Source organism: Oncorhynchus masou, chromosome 6 (assembly GCF_036934945.1).
Source record: "Oncorhynchus masou masou isolate Uvic2021 chromosome 6, UVic_Omas_1.1, whole genome shotgun sequence".
Taxonomy (NCBI): domain Eukaryota; kingdom Metazoa; phylum Chordata; class Actinopteri; order Salmoniformes; family Salmonidae; genus Oncorhynchus; species Oncorhynchus masou.
The window spans coordinates 6,885,010-6,905,179 of NC_088217.1; the positions used below are offsets into that span (position 1 = coordinate 6,885,010).

The 20,170-nt window shown below is 46.2% G+C and overlaps 1 protein-coding gene across 3 annotated transcripts in view; it reads left to right on the forward strand.

The window, feature by feature from the left end:
- LOC135541322 (E3 ubiquitin-protein ligase RNF123) overlaps positions 1 to 20,170 on the forward strand; it is a 268,130-nt gene that overhangs the window by 214,224 nt on the left and 33,736 nt on the right. For all 3 annotated transcript variants that reach the window (XM_064967483.1, XM_064967484.1, XM_064967485.1), the window contains exons 35-36: positions 788 to 969; positions 18,775 to 18,869. In XM_064967483.1, coding sequence (XP_064823555.1) covers positions 788 to 969; positions 18,775 to 18,869 — 277 coding nt within the window. The remainder of the gene's footprint in view (positions 1 to 787; positions 970 to 18,774; positions 18,870 to 20,170) is intronic.

The following is a 20,170-nucleotide window of genomic DNA, read 5'->3' on the forward strand; positions in this document are numbered from 1 at the left end:
TCTCTCAGAGAGACACAGAGATAGTGATCTCTCAGAGAGACACAGAGATAGTGATCTCTCAGAGAGACACAGAGATAGTGATCTCTCAGAGAGACACAGAGACACAGAGATAGTGATCTCTCAGAGAGACACAGAGATAGTGAGCTCTCAGAGAGACACAGAGATAGTGATCTCTCAGAGAGCCACAGAGACACAGAGATAGTGATCTCTCAGAGAGACACAGAGACACAGAGATAGTGATCTCTCAGAGAGCCACAGAGACACAGAGATAGTGATCTCTCAGAGAGCCACAGAGACACAGAGATAGTGATCTCTCAGAGAGACACAGAGACACAGAGATAGTGATCTCTCAGAGAGCCACAGAGACACAGAGATAGTGATCTCTCAGAGAGCCACAGAGACACAGAGATAGTGATCTCTCAGAGAGACACAGAGACACAGAGATAGTGATCTCTCAGAGAGACACAGAGACACAGAGAGCAACGTCGGTTGACAGGACCGATATGTGGTTGTTACTATTTTCCAGGAAGTATTCACAGGAACAGGAAGTCACACTGGGTTTATATGAAAGATGTGTCCTGTCTTGGCTGAGATTCATCTTTCAACTTCTGATGCACTGTGTGAAAGGAAGAGGAGTTTTAAAAAACACCTTGAATGTTCTCGATGTTGAAACGTTCTTGCCAAGCAATTCTGCACTATCCATAATGGGGAAACTGTGGACCAATGATACTAGTTCTTCTGGTTTTTAGTGAGCGTCTGTTTTAACATGTCCTCTGTGTCTCTTCAGGGTGTCGCGTGCGGCCTCGGTGCTGTTGTCTGATCCGTGCTTTCAGCTGCACTCCATCCAGCACCTCCTGGGGGAAGGAGAGACCTCTCCGGCTGCTGCAGTGCTCCCCCAAACCCCAGCAGTACACCCAGGAGACCCTGCTGCAGCCCCCGCAGAACGGAAACACTTCTCCCTGCACGCCTGTGAGTACATCTCTCTGGCTGGCTGGCTGTTAGTCCGTTGGTCTGGCTGTTAGTCCGTTGGGCTGTCTGTTAGTCTGTTGGTCTGTCTGTCAGTCTGTTGGTCTGTCTGTCAGTCCGTTGGTCTGTCTGTCAGTCCGTTGGTCTGTCTGTCAGTCCGTTGGTCTGTCTGTCAGTCCGTTGGTCTGTCTGTCAGTCCGTTGGTCTGTCTGTCAGTCCGTTGGTCTGTCTGTCAGTCCGTTGGTCTGTCTGTTAGTCCGTTGGTCTGTCTGTCAGTCCGTTGGTCTGTCTGTCAGTCCGTTGGTCTGTCTGTTAGTCCGTTGGTCTGGCTGTCAGTCCGTTGGTCTGGCTGTTAGTCCGTTGGTCTGTCTGTCAGTCCGTTGGTCGGTCTGTTAGTCCGTTGGTCTGTCTGTCAGTCCGTTGGTCTGTCTGTCAGTCCGTTGGTCTGTCTGTTAGTCCGTTGGTCTGTCTGTTAGTCCGTTGGTCTGGCTGTCAGTCCGTTGGTCTGGCTGTCAGTCCGTTGGTCTGTCTGTCAGTCCGTTGGTCTGTCTGTCAGTCCGTTGGTCTGTCTGTCAGTCCGTTGGTCTGTCTGTCAGTCCGTTGGTCTGTCTGTCAGTCCGTTGGTCTGTCTGTCAGTCCGTTGGTCTGTCTGTTAGTCCGTTGGTCTGTCTGTTAGTCCGTTGGTCTGTCTGTCAGTCCGTTGGTCTGTCTGTCAGTCCGTTGGTCTGTCTGTTCCTTTTGTCTGTCCGCCTGTCAGCTGGCTGGCTGTTCGGTAAGGAACTACCCTACACTGCTCAGAATTTTAATTTGAGATCTCCACGTTTTGTTAGGTTCCAGCCTTTTTTCCCCCCTCATCCATTTACACACACTACCCTATAATGACAAAGCAGAAAACTGAAATATCACATCTACATAAGTATTCAGACCCTTCACTTAGTACTTTGTTGAAGCACCTTTGACTGAATGGGGAGTTTCTCCCATTCTTCTCTGTCAGGTTGGATGTGGTACGTATTTTCAGGACTCTCTAGAGATGTTTGATCGGGTTCAAGTCCAGGCTCTGGCTGTGCCCCTTCGAGGACATTCAGAGACTTATCCCGAAGCCACTCCTGCGTTGTCTTGGCCGTGTGCTTGGGGTCGCAGTCCTGTTGGAAGGTGAACCTTTGCCCCAGTCTGAGGTCCTGAGTGCTCTGGAGCAGGTTTTTTGTCAAGGATCTCTCTGTACATTGCTCCTTTCATCTTTGCCTTGATCCTGTCTCCAATTAGAAGCAAGACTCTCTGGCCTGATGAAACCAATGTTGAACTCTTTGGCCTGAATGCCAAGTGTCACCTCGGTAGGAAACCTGGCACCATCCCTACGGTGAAGCATGGTAGTGGCAGCATCCATGCTGTGGGGATGTATTTCAGCGGCAGGGACTGGGAGGCTAGTCAGGATCGAGGGAAAGATGAACGGAGCAAAGTACAGAGAGATCCTTGATGAAAACCTTCTCCAGATCACTCAGAACCTCAGACTGGGGTGAAGGTTCACCTTCCAACAGGACTGCGACCCCAAGCACACAGCCAAGACAACACAGGAGTGGAGGCCCCTCGCCCTCCACACATAATGGCTTTAAAGGCCTCTCTCCCTCCATACATAATGGCTTTAAAGGCCTCTCGCCCTCCACACATAATGGCTTTAAAGGCCTCTCTCCCTCCATACATAATGGCTTTAAAGGCCCCTCTCCCTCCATACATAATGGCTTTAAAGGCCTCTCTCCCTCCATACATAATGGCTTTAAAGGCCTCTCTCCCTCCATACATAATGGCTTTAAAGGCCTCTCTCCCTCCATACATAATGGTTTTAAAGGCCTCTCTCCCTCCACACATAATGGCTTTAAAGGCCTCTCTCCCTCCACACATAATGGCTTTAAAGGCCTCTCTCCCTCCATACATAATGGCTTTAAAGGCCTCTCTCCCTCCATACATAATGGCTTTAAAGGCCTCTCTCGCTCCACACATAATGGCTTTAAAGGCCTCTCTCCCTCCACACATAATGGCTTTAAAGGCCTCTCTCCCTCCATACATAATGGCTTTAAAGGCCTCTCTCCCTCCACACATAATGGCTTTAAAGGCCTCTCTCCCTCCACACATAATGGCTTTAAAGGCCTCTCTCCCTCCATACATAATGGCTTTAAAGGCCTCTCTCCCTCCATACATAATGGCTTTAAAGGCCTCTCTCCCTCCATACATAATGGCTTTAAAGGCCTCTCTCCCTCCATACATAATAGCTTTAAAGGCCTCTCTCCCTCCATACATAATGGCTTTAAAGGCCCCTCTCCCTCCATACATAATGGCTTTAAAGGCCTCTCTCCCTCCACACATAATGGCTTTAAAGGCCTCTCTCCCTCCATACATAATGGCTTTAAAGGCCTCTCTCCCTCCATACATAATGGCTTTAAAGGCCTCTCTCCCACCATACATAATGGCTTTAAAGGCCTCTCTCCCTCCATACATAATGGCTTTAAAGGCCTCTCTCCCTCCATACATAATGGCTTTAAAGGCCTCTCTCCCTCCATACATAATGGCTTTAAAGGCCTCTCTCCCTCCATACATAATGGCTTTAAAGGCCTCTCTCCCTCCATACATAATGGCTTTAAAGGCCTCTCTCCCTCCATACATAATGGCTTTAAAGGCCTCTCTCCCTCCATACATAATGGCTTTAAAGGCGCCTCTCCCTCCATACATAATGGCTTTAAAGGCCTCTCTCCCTCCATACATAATGGCTTTAAAGGCCTCTCTCCCTCCATACATAATGGCTTTAAAGGCCTCTCTCCCTCCATACATAATGGCTTTAAAGGCCTCTCTCCCTCCATACATAATGGCTTTAAAGGCCTCTCTCCCTCCATACATAATGGCTTTAAAGGCCTCTCTCCCTCCATACATAATGGCTTTAAAGGCCTCTCTCCCTCCATACATAATGGCTTTAAAGGCCTCTCTCCCTCCATACATAATGGCTTTAAAGGCCTCTCTCCCTCCATACATAATGGCTTTAAAGGCCTCTCTCCCTCCATACATAATGGCTTTAAAGGCCTCTCTCCCTCCATACATAATGGCTTTAAAGGCCTCTCTCCCTCCATACATAATGGCTTTAAAGGCCTCTCTCCCTCCATACATAATGGCTTTAAAGGCCTCTCTCCCTCCATACATAATGGTTTTAAAGGCCTCTCTCCCTCCATACATAATGGCTTTAAAGGCCTCTCTCCCTCCACACATAATGGCTTTAAAGGCCCCTCGCCCTCCACACATAATGGCTTTAAAGGCCTCTCTCCCTCCATACATAATGGCTTTAAAGGCCTCTCTCCCTCCATACATAATGGCTTTAAAGGCCTCTCTCCCCCCATACATAATGGCTTTAAAGGCCTCTCTCCCTCCATACATAATGGCTTTAAAGGCCTCTCTCCCTCCATACATAATGGCTTTAAAGGCCCCTCTCCCTCCATACATAATGGCTTTAAAGGCCCCTCTCCCTCCATACATAATGGCTTTAAAGGCCTCTCTCCCTCCATACATAATGGCTTTAAAGGCCTCTCTCCCTCCATACATAATGGCTTTAAAGGCCTCTCTCCCTCCATACATAATGGCTTTAAAGGCCCCTCTCCCTCCATACATAATGGCTTTAAAGGCCTCTCTCCCTCCATACATAATGGCTTTAAAGGCCTCTCTCCCTCCATACATAATGGCTTTAAAGGCCTCTCTCCCTCCATAGATAATGGCTTTAAAGGCCTCTCTCCCTCCATAGATAATGGCTTTAAAGGCCTCTCTCCCTCCATACATAATGGCTTTAAAGGCCTCTCTCCCTCCATACATAATGGCTTTAAAGGCCTCTCTCCCTCCATACATAATGGCTTTAAAGGCCTCTCTCCCTCCATACATAATGGCTTTAAAGGCCTCTCTCCCTCCATACATAATGGCTTTAAAGGCCTCTCTCCCTCCATACATAATGGCTTTAAAGGCCTCTCTCCCTCCATACATAATGGCTTTAAAGGCCTCTCTCCCTCCATACATAATGGCTTTAAAGGCCTCTCTCCCTCCATACATAATGGCTTTAAAGGCCTCTCTCCCTCCATACATAATGGCTTTAAAGGCCTCTCTCCCTCCATACATAATGGCTTTAAAGGCCTCTCTCCCTCCATACATAATGGCTTTAAAGGCCTCTCTCCCTCCATACATAATGGCTTTAAAGGCCTCTCTCCCTCCATACATAATGGCTTTAAAGGCCCCTCCCCCTCCATACATAATGGCTTTAAAGGCCTCTCTCCCTCCATACATAATGGCTTTAAAGGCCTCTCTCCCTCCATACATAATGGCTTTAAAGGCCTCTCTCCCTCCATACATAATGGCTTTAAAGGCCTCTCTCCCTCCATACATAATGGCTTTAAAGGCCCCTCTCCCTCCATACATAATGGCTTTAAAGGCCTCTCTCCCTCCGTACATAATGGCTTTAAAGGCCTCTCTCCCTCCGTACATAATGGCTTTAAAGGCCTCTCTCCCTCCGTACATAATGGCTTTAAAGGCCTCTCTCCCTCCGTACATAATGGCTTTAAAGGCCTCTCTCCCTCCGTACATAATGGCTTTAAAGGCCTCTCTCCCTCCATACATAATGACTTTAAAGACCTCTCTCCCTCCATACATAATGGCTTTAAAGGCCTCTCTCCCCCCATACATAATGGCTTTAAAGGCCTCTCTCCCTCCATACATAATGGCTTTAAAGGCCTCTCTCCCTCCATACATAATGGCTTTAAAGGCCTCTCTCCCTCCATACATAATGGCTTTAAAGGCCTCTCTCCCTCCACACATAATGGCTTTAAAGGCCTCTCTCCCTCCATACATAATGGCTTTAAAGGCCTCTCTCCCTCCATACATAATGGCTTTAAAGGCCTCTCTCCCTCCATAGATAATGGCTTTAAAGGCCCCTCTCCCTCCATAGATAAACCCCTAAACCCCTCAGCAGCATCCACATGTTGTTACTACACTAGAACATAGGGCTCCCGCGTGGCGCAGCAGTCTAAGGCACTGCATCTCAGTGCAAGAGGCGTCACTACAGACCCTGGTTCGAATCTAGGCTGTATCACATCCGGACGTGATTGGGAGTCCCATAGGGCGGCGTACAATTTGCCCAGCGTTGTGCAGATTTGTTTTGGGGTAGGGCCGTTATTGTAAATAATAATTCATTCTTAACTGACTTGCCTAGTTAAATAAAGGTGAAATATATATATATATATATATATATACTTTTTTTAAACTTCTAAACTAATCACCAAGCTAATGACTAGTTGCTGTCAATCAGGAATTTATCTAAACTCTTCTCATCCTGGTTTTATGATTTAAACTCCGAGAGCAGTACAGTGTACACCTCAGTCAGTAGACTATTCATCTCTTATGAAAATAAGCTCCTTTCAAACTCCGAGAGAGAGAGGTGAAATGAGAGGGACCCAGTACCCCCCAGGGTCTTTTCAGAGTTTATTAGAGCGAGCGGATTTTAGAGGGAGGAAGTGTGCTCCACTAGGCAAGCAAAGCCATCTGACGTAATTGGATGGCTCATTTGTGTACTAGGTTCTGAGTGAGAGGGAGGAGAAGAAGAGCGACGGAGAGGAGAGAAAGATGGAGAGATAAGAGACAGAGAGCAGAGAAGAGAACATGATAAATGAGGTCCCTCACAGAAGTGTCTTGTAATTCTGTGAGGTCCTGGCGGCAACAGCTTGGGCTCCGGTGTTTTGGAGGGTAACGGAGATGGCTCTCATCAGTACTGTGATGAGGTAGTGATTCTCTCGCCCCCCCCCCCCCTTTCCATCTTCATTATATCCTACCTCCATGGGGCAGGTGTTACATTAGCTGTATTAATCAGACCGTGTGTGAGTGCCCAATGGCACCCTATTCCAAATACATTACCTCAGGCTCTGGTCAAAAGTACTGCACTATATCGGCATTAGGGTGCTATTTAGGACTCAAACACAGTGTGTGGAGGATGTATATGTCCTTTGCCACTCTGTTAGCTGGCTGCCGGTCAATGCCTGCCAATCTGAGGATTTTCTATTCAATTAAAGGCCTAGTGCAGTCAAAAACTTGATTTGCTGTGTTTTACTGTATATATTTGTATGTATATATATTTACAAACTATGTCGTTGGAATAATGCTGTGAAATATTTTAAATTATGATGACAGTTTTAATGTAATATCTGAAAATACTGTTTTGGTGCGATGGAGTTTTGGCCTGCCTTAGTTAATAGATCAATAAGAAAAGGTCCAACATTTCTCCATCTCCCCACCCTTTCTAATATGACTATCCCCGATGCTCCTCCCCCTTTTCCCACTGCCCCTCTACAAAGTTTCTCCCTGCAGGCGGTCACTGAGTCTGAGATGCTAAAGGAACTCCTGAATTGTCTAATGGTTGAGACGATTTCCTATTTAAGGTTGCTGCCCCTATCATCGGCAAGCCTATCTCTGACCTTTTTAACCTTTCTCTCCTCTTTGGGGAGGTTCCCATTGCTTGGAAGGCAGCCACGGTTTATCAAAAGTGTTGTCAATAATCAACTGACTGGCTTTCTTGATGTCTATAGTATTCTCTGTGGTATGCAATCTGGTTTTCCGCAACCTTAAAGGTCAGTCAATCAATCAATCAAATGTATTTATAAAGCACATCTTACATCAGCTGATGTCACAAAGTGCTGTACAGAAACCCAGCCTAAAACCCCAAACAGCAAGCAATGCAGATGTAGAAGCACGGTGGCTAGGAAAAACTCCCTAGAAAAGCAGAAACCTGGAGAGTAACCAGGCTCTGAGGGGTGACCAGTTCTCTTCTGGCTGTGCCAGGTGGAGATTATAACAGAACATGGCCAAGATGTTCAAACATTCATAGATGACCAGCAGGGTCAAACAATAATCACAGTGTTTGTAGAGGGTGCAACAGGTCAACACCTCAGGAGTAAATGTCCGTTGGCTTTAAATAGCCAATCATTTGAGACAACGGGTGCGGTAGAGAGAGACAGAGAGTCAAAAACAGCAGGTCTGGGACAGGTAGCACGTCGGCGAACAGGTCAGGGTTCCATACCCGCAGGCAGAACAGTTGAAACTGGAGCAGCAGCACAACCAGGTGGACTGGGGACAGCAAGGAGTCAGCATGTCAGGTAGTCCTGAGGCATGGTCCAAGGGCTCAGGTCTTCTGAGAAAAAAGAGAAAGAGGGAGAGAGAATTAGAGGGAGCATACTTAAATTCACACAGGACACCGGATAAGACAGGAGAAATACTCCAGATATAACATACTGACCCTAGACCCCCAAACAAACAGGACCAACCAGGCAAGATATAACCCCACCCACTTTGCATACTTAAATTCACACAGGACACCGGATAAGACAGGAGAAATACTCCAGATATAACATACTGACCCTAGACCCCCAAACAAACAGGACCAACCAGGCAGGATATAACCCCACCCACTTTGCTAAAGCACAGCCGCCACACCACTAGAAGGATATCGTCAACCACCAACTTACTACCCTGAGACAAGGCTGAGTGTAGCCCACGAGATCTCCCCCACGGCACGAACCCGAGGGGGGCTCAAAACCGGACAGGAAAATCGTGTCAGTGACTCAACCCACTCAAGTGACGCACCCCTCCTAGGGACAGGATGGAAGAGCACCTGTAAGCCAGTGACTCAGCCCCTGTAATAAGGTTAGAGGCAGAGAATCCCAGTGGAGAGAGGGGAACCGGCCAGGCAGAGACCGCAAGGGCGGTTCGTTGCTCCAGTGCCTTTCCGTTCACCTTCACACCCCTGGGCTAGCATTGGACTATTATGATCAAATATTTTGGTTCTAGTCAAGATTCTAGCAGCCGTATTTAGCACTAACTGAAGTTTATTTAGTGCTTCATCTGGGTATCCGGAAAGTAGAGCATTGCAGTAGTCTAACCTAGAAGTGACAAAAGCATGGATAAGTTTATCTGCATCCTTTTTGGACAAAAAGATTCAGATTTTTGCAATGTTATGAAGATGGAAAAAAGTTGTCCTTGACGAACATATTAAGACTGTTTCAAAAGAGAGATCAGGGTCCAGAGTAACGCCAAGGTCTTTCAGTTTTATTTGAGACGACTGTACAACTGTCAAGATTTATTGTCAGATCCAAGAGAAGATATCTTTCTTCTGATAATTTTGACCCCACGGGGTGAGATCTTGCATGGAGCCCCAGATTGAGGGAGATTATCAGTGGTCTTGTATGTCTTCCATTTCCTAATTATTGCTCCCACAGTTGATTTATTCAAACCAAGCTGCTTACCTATTGCAGATTCAGTCTTCCCAGCCTGTTGCAATTCTACAATTTTGTTTCTGGTGTCCTTTGACAGCTCTTTGGTCTTGGCCATAGTGGAGTTTGGAGTGTGACTGTTTGAGGTTGTGGACAGATCTTTTATACTGATAACAAGTTCAAACAGGTGCCATTAATACAGGTAACGAGTGGAGGACAGAGGAGCCTCTTAAATAAGAAGTTACAGGTCTGTGAGAGCCAGAAATCTTGCTTGTTTGTTGGTGACCAAATACTTATTTTCCACCATAATTTGCGAAATGAATTCATTAAAATTCCTACAATGTGATTTTCTGGATTTTTTTTCTAATTTTGTCTGTCATAGTCTGTCAAGTGTACCTATGAAAATTACAGGCCTCTCATCTTTTTAAGTGGGAGAACTTGCACAAGTGGTGGCTGACTAAATACTTTTTTGCCCCACTGTATAGTGAAAGCAAGTGTTGTCCTAAAACGGAACCTTGAGGAACACCGAAACTTAGTTGATTTGTTAGAAGACAAACCATCCACAGAGACAAACTGATATCTCTCCGACAGATAAGATCCAAACCAGGCCAGAACTTGTCCATGTAGACCAATTTGGGTTTACAATCTCTCCAAAAGAGTGTGGTGATCGATGGTGTCAAAAGCAGCACTAAGTTCTAGGAGCACGAGGACAGATGCAGAGCCTTGGTCTGACGCAATTAAAGAGTCCTGTACCACCTTCACGAGTGCAGTCTCAGTGCTAAGATGGGGTCTGAAACCAGACTGAAGTGTTTCATATACATTGTTTGTCTTCAGGAAGGCAGTGAGTTGCTGTGCAAAAGCTTTTCTAAAAATGTTGAGAGGAGATTTGATATAGACCGATTTTGTTTTGTATATTTTCTGCGTCAAGGTTTGGCTTTTTCAAGAGAAGCTTTATTACTGGCACTTTTAGTGAGTTTGGTTCACATCCGGTGGATAGAGAGCCGTTTATTATGCTCAACATAGGAGGGCCAAGCACAGGAAGCAGCTCTTTCAGTAGTTTAGTTGGAATAGGGTCCAGTATGCAGCTTGAAGGTCTTAGACGCCAAGACTATTTTCATCAATGTCTCAAGAGATATAGTTTTTTTTTAAGTGTCTCCCTTGATTCTAGGTCCTGGCAGTGTTTTGCTGACTCATGACAACTGTGCTTTGGAGAAATACGCAGATTTTAAGAGGAGTCCGTAATTTGCTTTCTGATGATCATGATCATTTCATTCAAGAAGGTCATGAATTTATCACTGCTGAATCCTATCTTGGGTAATGCCACTTTTTCGTTAGCTTTGCGACAGTATCAAAAATTTGTGGATTGATCTTTTTCTCCTCAATTAAGTTGGAAAAATAGGATGATCGAGCAGCAGTGAGGGCTCTTCGATACTGCACGGTACTGCCTTTCCAAGCTAGTCGGAAGACTTCCATTTTGGTGTGGCGCCATTTCCGTTCCAATTTTCTGGTAGCTTGCTTCAGGGCTCGGGTATTTTCTCTATACCAGGGAGCTATTTTCTTATGACAAATGTTTTTGGTTTTTAGGGGTGCGACTGCACCTAGGGTAATACGCAAGGTTAAATGTAGTTCCTCAGCTGGTTAACCGATTTTTGTACTCTGACGACTTTGGGTGGAGGGAGTCTGCTAGGGCATCTATGAATCTTTGGGTTGTCTGAGAATTCATAGCATGGCTTTTACTGATCCTTGGTTAGGGTCTGAGCAGATTATTTGTTGCGATTGCAAACGTAATAAAATGGTGTTTCCGATAGTCCAGGATTAAGAGGAAAAGCATTAAGATCCACAATAGCAATCTTCAAGTCTTTCGACAGATTTGCAATGGGATTCCAGTCTGTGCCTTGACTGGGGCACTGAAGGACTTTCACATTCTTGTTATGAAGCCATTCCAGCATTGCTTTGGCTGTATGCTTGGAGTCATTGTCCTGTTGGAATACAAATCTTTGCCCCCAGTCTAAGGTCATTTGCACGCTGAAGCAGGTTTTCATTAAGGATTTGCCTGTATTTGGCTCCATTCATTGTTCCCTTTATCCTGAGCAGTCTCCCAGTCCCTGCCGATTAAAATGATCCCCATAGCATGCTGCCACAATGATGCTTCAGGGTAATGATGGTGTGAAATGGGGGATAAGCTGTGCCTGGTTTACTCCAGTCATAGCACTTTGCATTCAGGCCAAATAGTTACATTTTCTCACTCAATAGAGCACAGAATCTTTTTTTGCCTTATTCTCGGAATCTTTCACGCGCCTTTTTGCAAATGCACTCTGGTTGTGCTGTCGTGCCTTTTTCTCAGCTGTCTGGCCACTCTCCCATAAAGCCCAGATCGATGAAGTGCTGTCGACTGTTGCCCTTCTGGTAGGTTCTCCCATTTCAGCCAAGGAACTGTAGTTCTGTCAGTGGTCTTGGTCACCTCCCTAACCAAGGTCCTTCTTGCCGATTCGCTCAGTTTGGTTGGACGGCCAGCTCTAGGCAGAGTCTGGGTATTTCCAAATGATGGAGAACACTGTGCTCTTGGAAACTTTCAACACTCTAGAAATTGTTTCATATCCTTCCCCAGACATGCATCATCACAACTATATATTGTAGATCTTTGGGGCAGTTCCTCGGACAATAGCTTCTGCTCTGACATGCACTGTCAGCTATGGGACCTTATATAGACGGGTGTTGTTTTTTTCCTCTAAGTCATGTCCAAACTCCAGTCAAGTTGTATTGGCACCTTAAGAAACTTGGATTCACCTGAGCTCAAGTTGGAGTGGAATAGCAAAAGGAGTGTGAACAATTGTCTGAAAACATGTTTTCACTTTGTCATTATGGGTTATCGTACGTTGATGGGCGAGGGGGGGAACTATCTATAGAATACATTTTGAATTCAGGATGTAACATACCAAAATATGGATTAAGTCAAAGGGTATACTTTGTGAAGAATGTGGATCTGTGGTTCAGAGTGTTTATTGCCCTACTCCCCAACCCTTCAGAAACCTGACTATATATGTATATGCATATATACTTCCTCTGTGTCTTGCTATGTTCCACCTAAATGCACCGTGGCAAGGACAAGGCCAAGGTTACAAACAGAGAGGGAGGGGAGGAAGAGGGTTAGTGGCGGGAGGCATCGCCTCTGTCCCATCAGCTGCTGCTGCTAACATGGGTTATTTTCATCAGCACCCCCCACCTCCCCCTTCTCTCTCCCTCTGTCCTTCATCCCCTTTCTCCCTCTGTCATGTGTTTATGAAAACAGTCCTTGTGGCTCTGCTTTCTCACTGGGCTTGGCTCTGGGCTTGGTTCTAGGGGTTAAGGTTGGCTCTGGGCTTGGTTCTAGGGTTTAGGGTTGGCTCTGGGCTTGGTTCTAGGGGTTAAGGTTGGCTCTGGGCTTGGTTCTAGGGTTTAGGGTTGGCTCTGGGCTTGGTTCTAGGGGTTAGGGTTGGCTCTGGGCTTGGTTCTAGGGTTTAGGGTTGGCTCTGGGCTTGGTTCTAGGGGTTAAGGTTGGCTCTGGGCTTGGTTCTAGGGGTTAAGGTTGGCTCTGGGCTTGGTTCTAAATCCTCAAGGTTGAATAAATATTGATTTTATGAATGATGATGATAATAGTAGAATTTGACGAACAAAGACCATGTTTATTGTTCAGTCATGTGCTGAACTGAAGGACACGTTCCTGCCTCTGTAAAGACAGTCGACCAGCCAGGCGGACAGTAATACATTATAGATGAGCCTCTCAGATGTTACGCAGCATTAAACACACAGCAGCCACTTGAGGAAAGAAGAGGAGAGGAGGCTGATGGACATTTATCCACTACAAACATGTCTAAGCATCTCGCCATCTCTCTCAATGGCCATGCTGCCAGTCAGGACTCCTCCTCCTCCTGTTCCTCCTCCTGTCCTCCCTCCTCCTCCTGTCCCCCCTCCTGTCTTTCCCATGTCCTCCCTCCACCTCCTGTCCCCCTCCTCCTCCTGTCCTCCCTCCTCCTGTCTTTCCCATGTCCCCCCTCCTCCTCCTGTCCCACCTCCTCCTCCTGTCCTCCCTCCACCTCCTGTTCCTCCTCCTCCTTTCCCTCCTCTTGTCTTTCCCATGTCCTCCCTCCTCCTGTCCCCCCTCCTCCTCCTGTTCCTCCTCCTCCTGTCCCTCCTCCTCCTCTTGTCCCTACTCCTGTTCCTCCTCCTGTCCCTCGTCCTGTCCCTCCTCTTCCTGTTCCTCCTCCTGTTCCTCCTCCTCCTGTTCCTCCTCCTCTTGTCCCTACTCCTGTTCCTCCTCCTGTCCCTCCTCCTGTCCCTCCTCTTCCTGTTCCTCCTCCTGTTCCTCCTCCTCCTGTCCCCCCTCCTGTTCCCCCACCTCCTGTCCCTCCTTCTCCTGTTCCTCCTCCTCATATCCGTCCTCCTGTTCCTCCCTATCCTGTTCCCCTCCTCCTGTTTCTATCCTGTCCTCCTGTTCCTCCTCCTGTCCCTCCCCCCTCCCCCTGTTCCTCCTCCTGCCCCTCCCTCCTCCTGTTCCTCCTCCTGCCCCTCCCTCCTCCTCCCGTTCCTCCTCCTGCCCCTCCCCTCCTGTTCCTCCTGCCCCTCCCCTCCTGGTCCTCCTGCCCCTCCCCTCTCCTCCTGTTCCTCCTCCTGCCCCTCCCTCCTCCTCCCATTCCTCCTCCTGCCCCTCCGTCCTCCTGTTCCTCCTCTTGCCCCTCCCTCCTCCTGTTCCTCCTCCTGTCCCTCCCTCCTCCTCCTGTTCCTCCTGCCCCTCCCCCTCCCCTCCTGTTCCTCCTCCCCCTCCCCCTGTTCCTCCTCCTGCCCCTCCCTCCTCCTCCTGTTCCTCCTCCCCCCTCCTGCTGCCCCTCCCTCCTCCTCCTGTTCCTCCTCCTGCCCCCCCCTCCTCCTGTTCCTCCTGCTGCCCCTCCCTCCTCCTCCTGTTCCTCCTCCTGCCCCCCTCCTCCTCCTGTTCCTCCTCCTGCCCCCCCTCCTCCTCCTGTTCCTCCTCCCCCCCCTCCTGCTGCCCCTCCCTCCTCCTCCTGTTCCTCCTCCTGCCCCCCCTCCTCCTCCTGTTCCTCCTCCTGCCCCTCCCTCCTCCTCCTGTTCCTCCTCCTGCCCCCCCTCCTCCTCCTGTTCCTCCTCCTGCCCCCCCTCCTCCTCCTGTTCCTCCTCCTGCCCCTCCCTCCTCCTCCAGGTTCCTCCTCCCCCCTTCCCCCTCCTCATGTTATTTGTCACATCCACATGGTTAGAAGATGTTAATGCGAGTGTAGCGAAATGCTTGTGCTTCTAGTTCCGACAGTACAGTAATATCTAACAAGTAATCTAACAAATTCACAAGGACGACCTTAAACACATAAATCTAAAGGGATGAAATAGGAATATGTATATATAAATATATGGATGAGCGATGGCCGTGCGGCATAGGCAAGATGCAGTAGATGGTGTAGAATACAGTATATACATATGAGATGAGTAATGTAGGATATGTAGACATTATATAAAGTGGCATTATTTAAAGTGACTAGTGATGCCTTTTATTAAATCCATTTATTACATTTATTAAAGTGCCAAGAGAGTGGTGGGTGTTTAACAGTCTGATGGCCTTGAGAGAGAAGCTGTTTTTCAGTCCTCCTCCTCCTGTCCCTCCTCTTTTCCCTCCTCCTCCTGTCCCTCCTCCTTTCCCCTCCTGTCCCTCCTCTTTTCCCTCCTCCTCCTGTCCCTCCTCTTTTCCCTCCTCCTCCTGTCCCTCCTCTTTTCCCCCCTCCTCTTTTCCCTCCTCCTCCTGTCCCTCCTCCTTTCCCTCCTGTCCCTCCTCTTTTCCCTCCTCCTCCTGTCCCTCCTCCTTTCCCTCCTGTCCCTCCTCTTTTCCCTCCTCCTCCTGTCCCTCCTCCTTTCCCCTCCTGTCCCTCCTCTTTTCCCTCCTCCTCCTGTCCCTCCTCCTTTCCCCTCCTGTCCCTCCTCTTTTCCCCCCTCCTCTTTTCCCTCCTCCTCCTGTCCCTCCTCTTTTCCCCTCCTGTCCCTCCTCTTTTCCCTCCTCCTCCTGTCCCTCCTCCTTTCCCCTCCTGTCCCTCCTCTTTTCCCCCCTCCTATTTTCCCTCCTCCTCCTGTCCCTCCTCTTTTCCCTCCTCCTCCTGTCCCTCCTCTTTTCCCCCCTCCTCTTTTCCCTCCTCCTCCTGTCCCTCCTCCTTTCCCTCCTGTCCCTCCTCTTTTCCCTCCTCCTCCTGTCCCTCCTCCTTTCCCCTCCCTGTCCCTCCTCTTTTCCCTCCTCCTCCTGTCCCTCCTCCTTTCCCCTCCTGTCCCTCCTCTTTTCCCTCCTCCTCCTGTCCCTCCTCCTTTCCCCTCCTGTCCCTCCTCTTTCCCCCCCTCCTCTTTCCCTCCTCCTCCTGTCCCTCCTCTTTTCCCTCCTCCTCCTGTCCCTCCTCCTTTCCCCTCCTGTCCCTCCTCTTTTCCCTCCTCCTCCTGTCCCTCCTCCTTTCCCCTCCTGTCCCTCCTCTTTTCCCCCCTCCTCTTTTCCCTCCTCCTCCTGTCCCTCCTCTTTTCCCTCCTCCTCCTGTCCCTCCTCCTTTCCCCTCCTGTCCCTCCTCTTTTCCCTCCTCCTCCTGTCCCGCCTCCTTTCCCCTCCTGTCCCTCCTCTTTTCCCTCCTCCTCCTGTCCCTCCTCCTTTCCCTCCTGTCCCTCCTCTTTTCCCTCCTCCTCCTGTCCTCCTCCTCCTCTTTGCCTTTTGATTAAGTTCCCATAAATATTCCAATATAAGCATTAGAGGTCGACTGATTAACCGGCAGGGCCGATTTAATTAGGGCCGATTTCAAGTTTTCATAACAATCGGTAATGGGTATTTTTGGACGCCAATTATAGCCCATTACATTGCAATCCAGGAGGAGACTGAGTGGCAGGCTGACCACCTGTTACGCGAGTGCAGCAAGGAGCCAGTGTAAGTTACTAGCTAGCATTAAACTTGTCTTATAAAAAAACAAATCTTAACATAATCACTAGTTAACTACACATAGTTGAAGATATAACTAGTTTAACTAGCTTGTCCTGCTTTTTATATAATCAATGAGGTGCCTGTTAATTTATCATTGACTCACAGCCTACTTCGCCAAACAAAGACCGTAATTAATTTGCCAGAATTGTACATAATTATGACATAACATTGAAGGTTGTGCAATGTAACAGCAATATTTAGACTGAGGGTTGCCAACCATTAGATAAAATACATAATGGTTCCGTATTTCACTGAAATAATAAACGTTTTGTTTTCAAAATGATAGTTTCCGTATTCGACCATATTAATGACCAAAGGCTCGTATTTCTGTGTGTTTAGGCAGCAGCAGGCTCGTAAGCATTCATTCAAACAGCACTTTCCTGCGTTTGCCAGCAGCTCTTCGCAATGCTTGAAGCACAGTGCTGTTTATGACTTCAAGCCTATCAACTCCAGGGATTAGGCTGGCAATACTGTAGTGCCTATAAGAATATTCAATAGTCAAAGGTATATGAAATACAAATGGTATAGAGAGAGAGAGTCCTATAATTCCTATAACTACAACCTAAAACCTCTTCCCTCGGAATATTGAAGACTCATGTTAAATGGAACCACCAGCTTTCATATGTTCTGAGCAAGGAACTCAAACGTTATCCTTCTTACATGGCACATATTGCACTTTTACTTCTCCAACACTTTGTTTTTGCATTATTTAAACCAAATTGAACATGTTTCATTATTAATTTGAGACTAAATTGATTTTATTTATGTATTATATTAAGTTAAAATAAAACTGTTCATTGTTCATTCATTATTGTTGTAATTGTCATTATTACAAATGTATATATAAAAATCGTCCGATTTTAATCGGTATCTGCTTTTTTTTGGTCCTCCAATAATCGATATGTTTTTGTTGGGGGGGGGGGTCCTCCAATAATCGGTATGGGCTTTTTTTGGGGTCCTCCAATAATCGGTATGGGCTTTTTTTTTGGGGTCCTCCAATAATCGGTATGGGCTTTTTTGGGGGGGTCCTCCAATAATCGGTATGTTTTTTTTGTTTTTTGGGGGGGGGGGGGGGGGGTCCTCCAATAATCGGTATGGGCTTTTTGTTGGGTCCTCCAATAATCGGTATGGGCTCTTTTTTTTGGGGTCCTCCAATAATCGGTATATTTTTTTTAGAGAAGATGAATGGTTCACACACACACTCACTCATGTATAGACACACACACACACACACCAGTCCCTGCTGGCTCCGAGACACTGGCAGTGGCTAACTTTTATCTGGACAAAGCAGCTCTTTGTACGGCTTGGAACTTGATGACCACTTGGAACTTGAGAGGGCACTACCATACCAGGACGAATAACTAAAGGTTGTGTTTCTGCTACTTCTGTCAGCTAAGTGGTGACACCTTGCCTGACACCCTGCTGTAACAAGGATGTATAGTGTTAACTGCACTTTATTGGTTCTCAGACGAGACATGACATGGAGAGGAGTGCTGTTCTCTTGAGCTTGGGATTCAGACTGAACGATTCAGGAGGAGAGCTGGGGCATGCGATGCTGCTCTCTTGAATGATGCGTGTGTTAGATGTTTTATCTTTTGAGAGATTTTACTATTTTGTATTTGAGGAAAATTAGTTATCTTTGTTTAATATCTCTGTTTACTGTGTGAAATGAGTGATGTAATGTGTCGTTCCCCAACTGTAAGTCCATCTAACTGTAAGCTGTGTCGTTCCCCAACTAACTCCATCTAACTGTAAGCTTTGTTGTTTCCTAACTAACTCCATCTAACTGTAAGCTGTGTTGTTTCCAAACTGTAAGCTGTGTTGTTTCCCAACTAACTCCATCTAACTGTAAGCTTTTTGTTGTTTCCTAACTGTAAGCTGTGTTGTTTCCTAACCGTAAGCTGTGTTGTTTCCCAACTAACTCCATCTAACTGTAAGCTTTGTTGTTTCCTAACTGTAAGCTGTGTTGTTTCCTAACCATAAGCTGTGTTGTTTCCCAACTGTAAGCAGTGTTGTTTCCCAACTGTAAGCTGTGTTGTTTTCTAACTGTAAGCTGTGTTGTTTTCTAACTGTAAGCTGTGTTGTTTTCTAACTGTAAGCTGTGTTGTTTTCTAACTGTAAGCTGTGTTGTTTTCTAACTAGAAGCTGTATTGTTTCCTAACTGGAAGCTGTGTTGTTTCCTAACCGTAAGCTGTGTTGTTTCCCAACTAACTCCATCTAACTGTAAGCTGTGTTGTTTCCTAACTGTAAGCTGTGTTGTTTCCCAACGAACTCCATCTAACTGTAAGCTGTGTTGTTTCCCAACTGTAAGCTGTGTTGTTTCCCAACTGTAAGCTGTGTTGTTTCCCAACTGTAAGTCCATCTAACTGTAAGCTGTGTTGTTTCCTAACTGGAAGCTGTGTTGTTTCCTAACTGGAAGCTGTGTTGTTTCCTAACTGGAAGCTGTGTTGTTTCCTAACTGGAAGCTGTGTCGTTTCCTAACTGGAAGCTGTATCGTTTCCTAACTGGAAGCTGTTTCGTTTCCTAACTGGAAGCTGTGTTGTTCCCATGCAGATACAGACTACATCCACGAGGAGGAAGAGCAGAAGGTGGAACAGATGTTAGCCTTCCTGACTATAGAGTCAAAGCAGGCCGCAGCCAGTACAGCAGTGAGTATATTATACTACAATATACTACACTATACTACACTCTAGTACCTTCCTGACTATAGAGTCAAAGCAGGCCGCAGCCAGTACAGCAGTGAGTATATTATACTACAATATACTACACTATACTACACTATAGTACAATATACTACACTACAGTACAATATACTACACTCTAGTACCTTCCTGACTATAGAGTCAAAGCAGGCCGCAGCCAGTACAGCAGTGAGTATATTATACTACACTATACTACAATATACTACAATATACTACAATATACTGCACTATACTACAATATACTACACTATTGTACAATATACTACACTATAGTACAATATACTACACTCAAGTACCTTCATGACTATAGAGTCAAATCAGGCCGCAGCCAGTACAGCAGTGAGTATATTATACTACACTATATTACAATATACAAAACTATAGTACAATATACTACACTATAGTACAATATACTACACTATAGTACAATATACTACACTATACCACACTATACTACACTCTAGTACCTTCGTGACTATAGAGTCAAAGTAGGCCGCCGCCAGTACAGCAGTGAGTATATTATACTACACTATACTACACTATACTACAATATACAACGCTATACTACAATATACTACACTATAGTACAATATGCTACACCATAGTACAATATACTACAATATAGTACACTATACTACAATATACTACACTATACTACACTCTAGTACCTTCCTGACTATAGAGTCAAAACAGGCCGCCGCCAGTACAGCACATATTATACTACACTATACCACACTATACTACACTATACTACAATCTACAACACTATAGTACAATATACTACACTGTACTACACTATACAACACTATAGTACAATATACTACACTGCACTATAGTACAATATACTACACTGTACTACACTACACTATAGTACAATATACTATACTATACTGCAATATACTACACTATACTACACCATACTACACTCTACAACACTATAGTACAATATACTACACTGTACTACACTACGCTATAGTACAATGTACTATACTATACTATACTACACTATAGTACAATATACTACACTATACTACACTACAATATACTACACTACACTATAGTACACTATACTACACTATACTACACCACACTACACTATACCACACTATATTACATGAAACTATAGTACAATATACTATACTACACTACAGTACAATATACTACACCATGCTACACTACAATATACTATACTACACTACGCTATAGTACAATATACTATACCACACTATACTACACTAGTACAATAT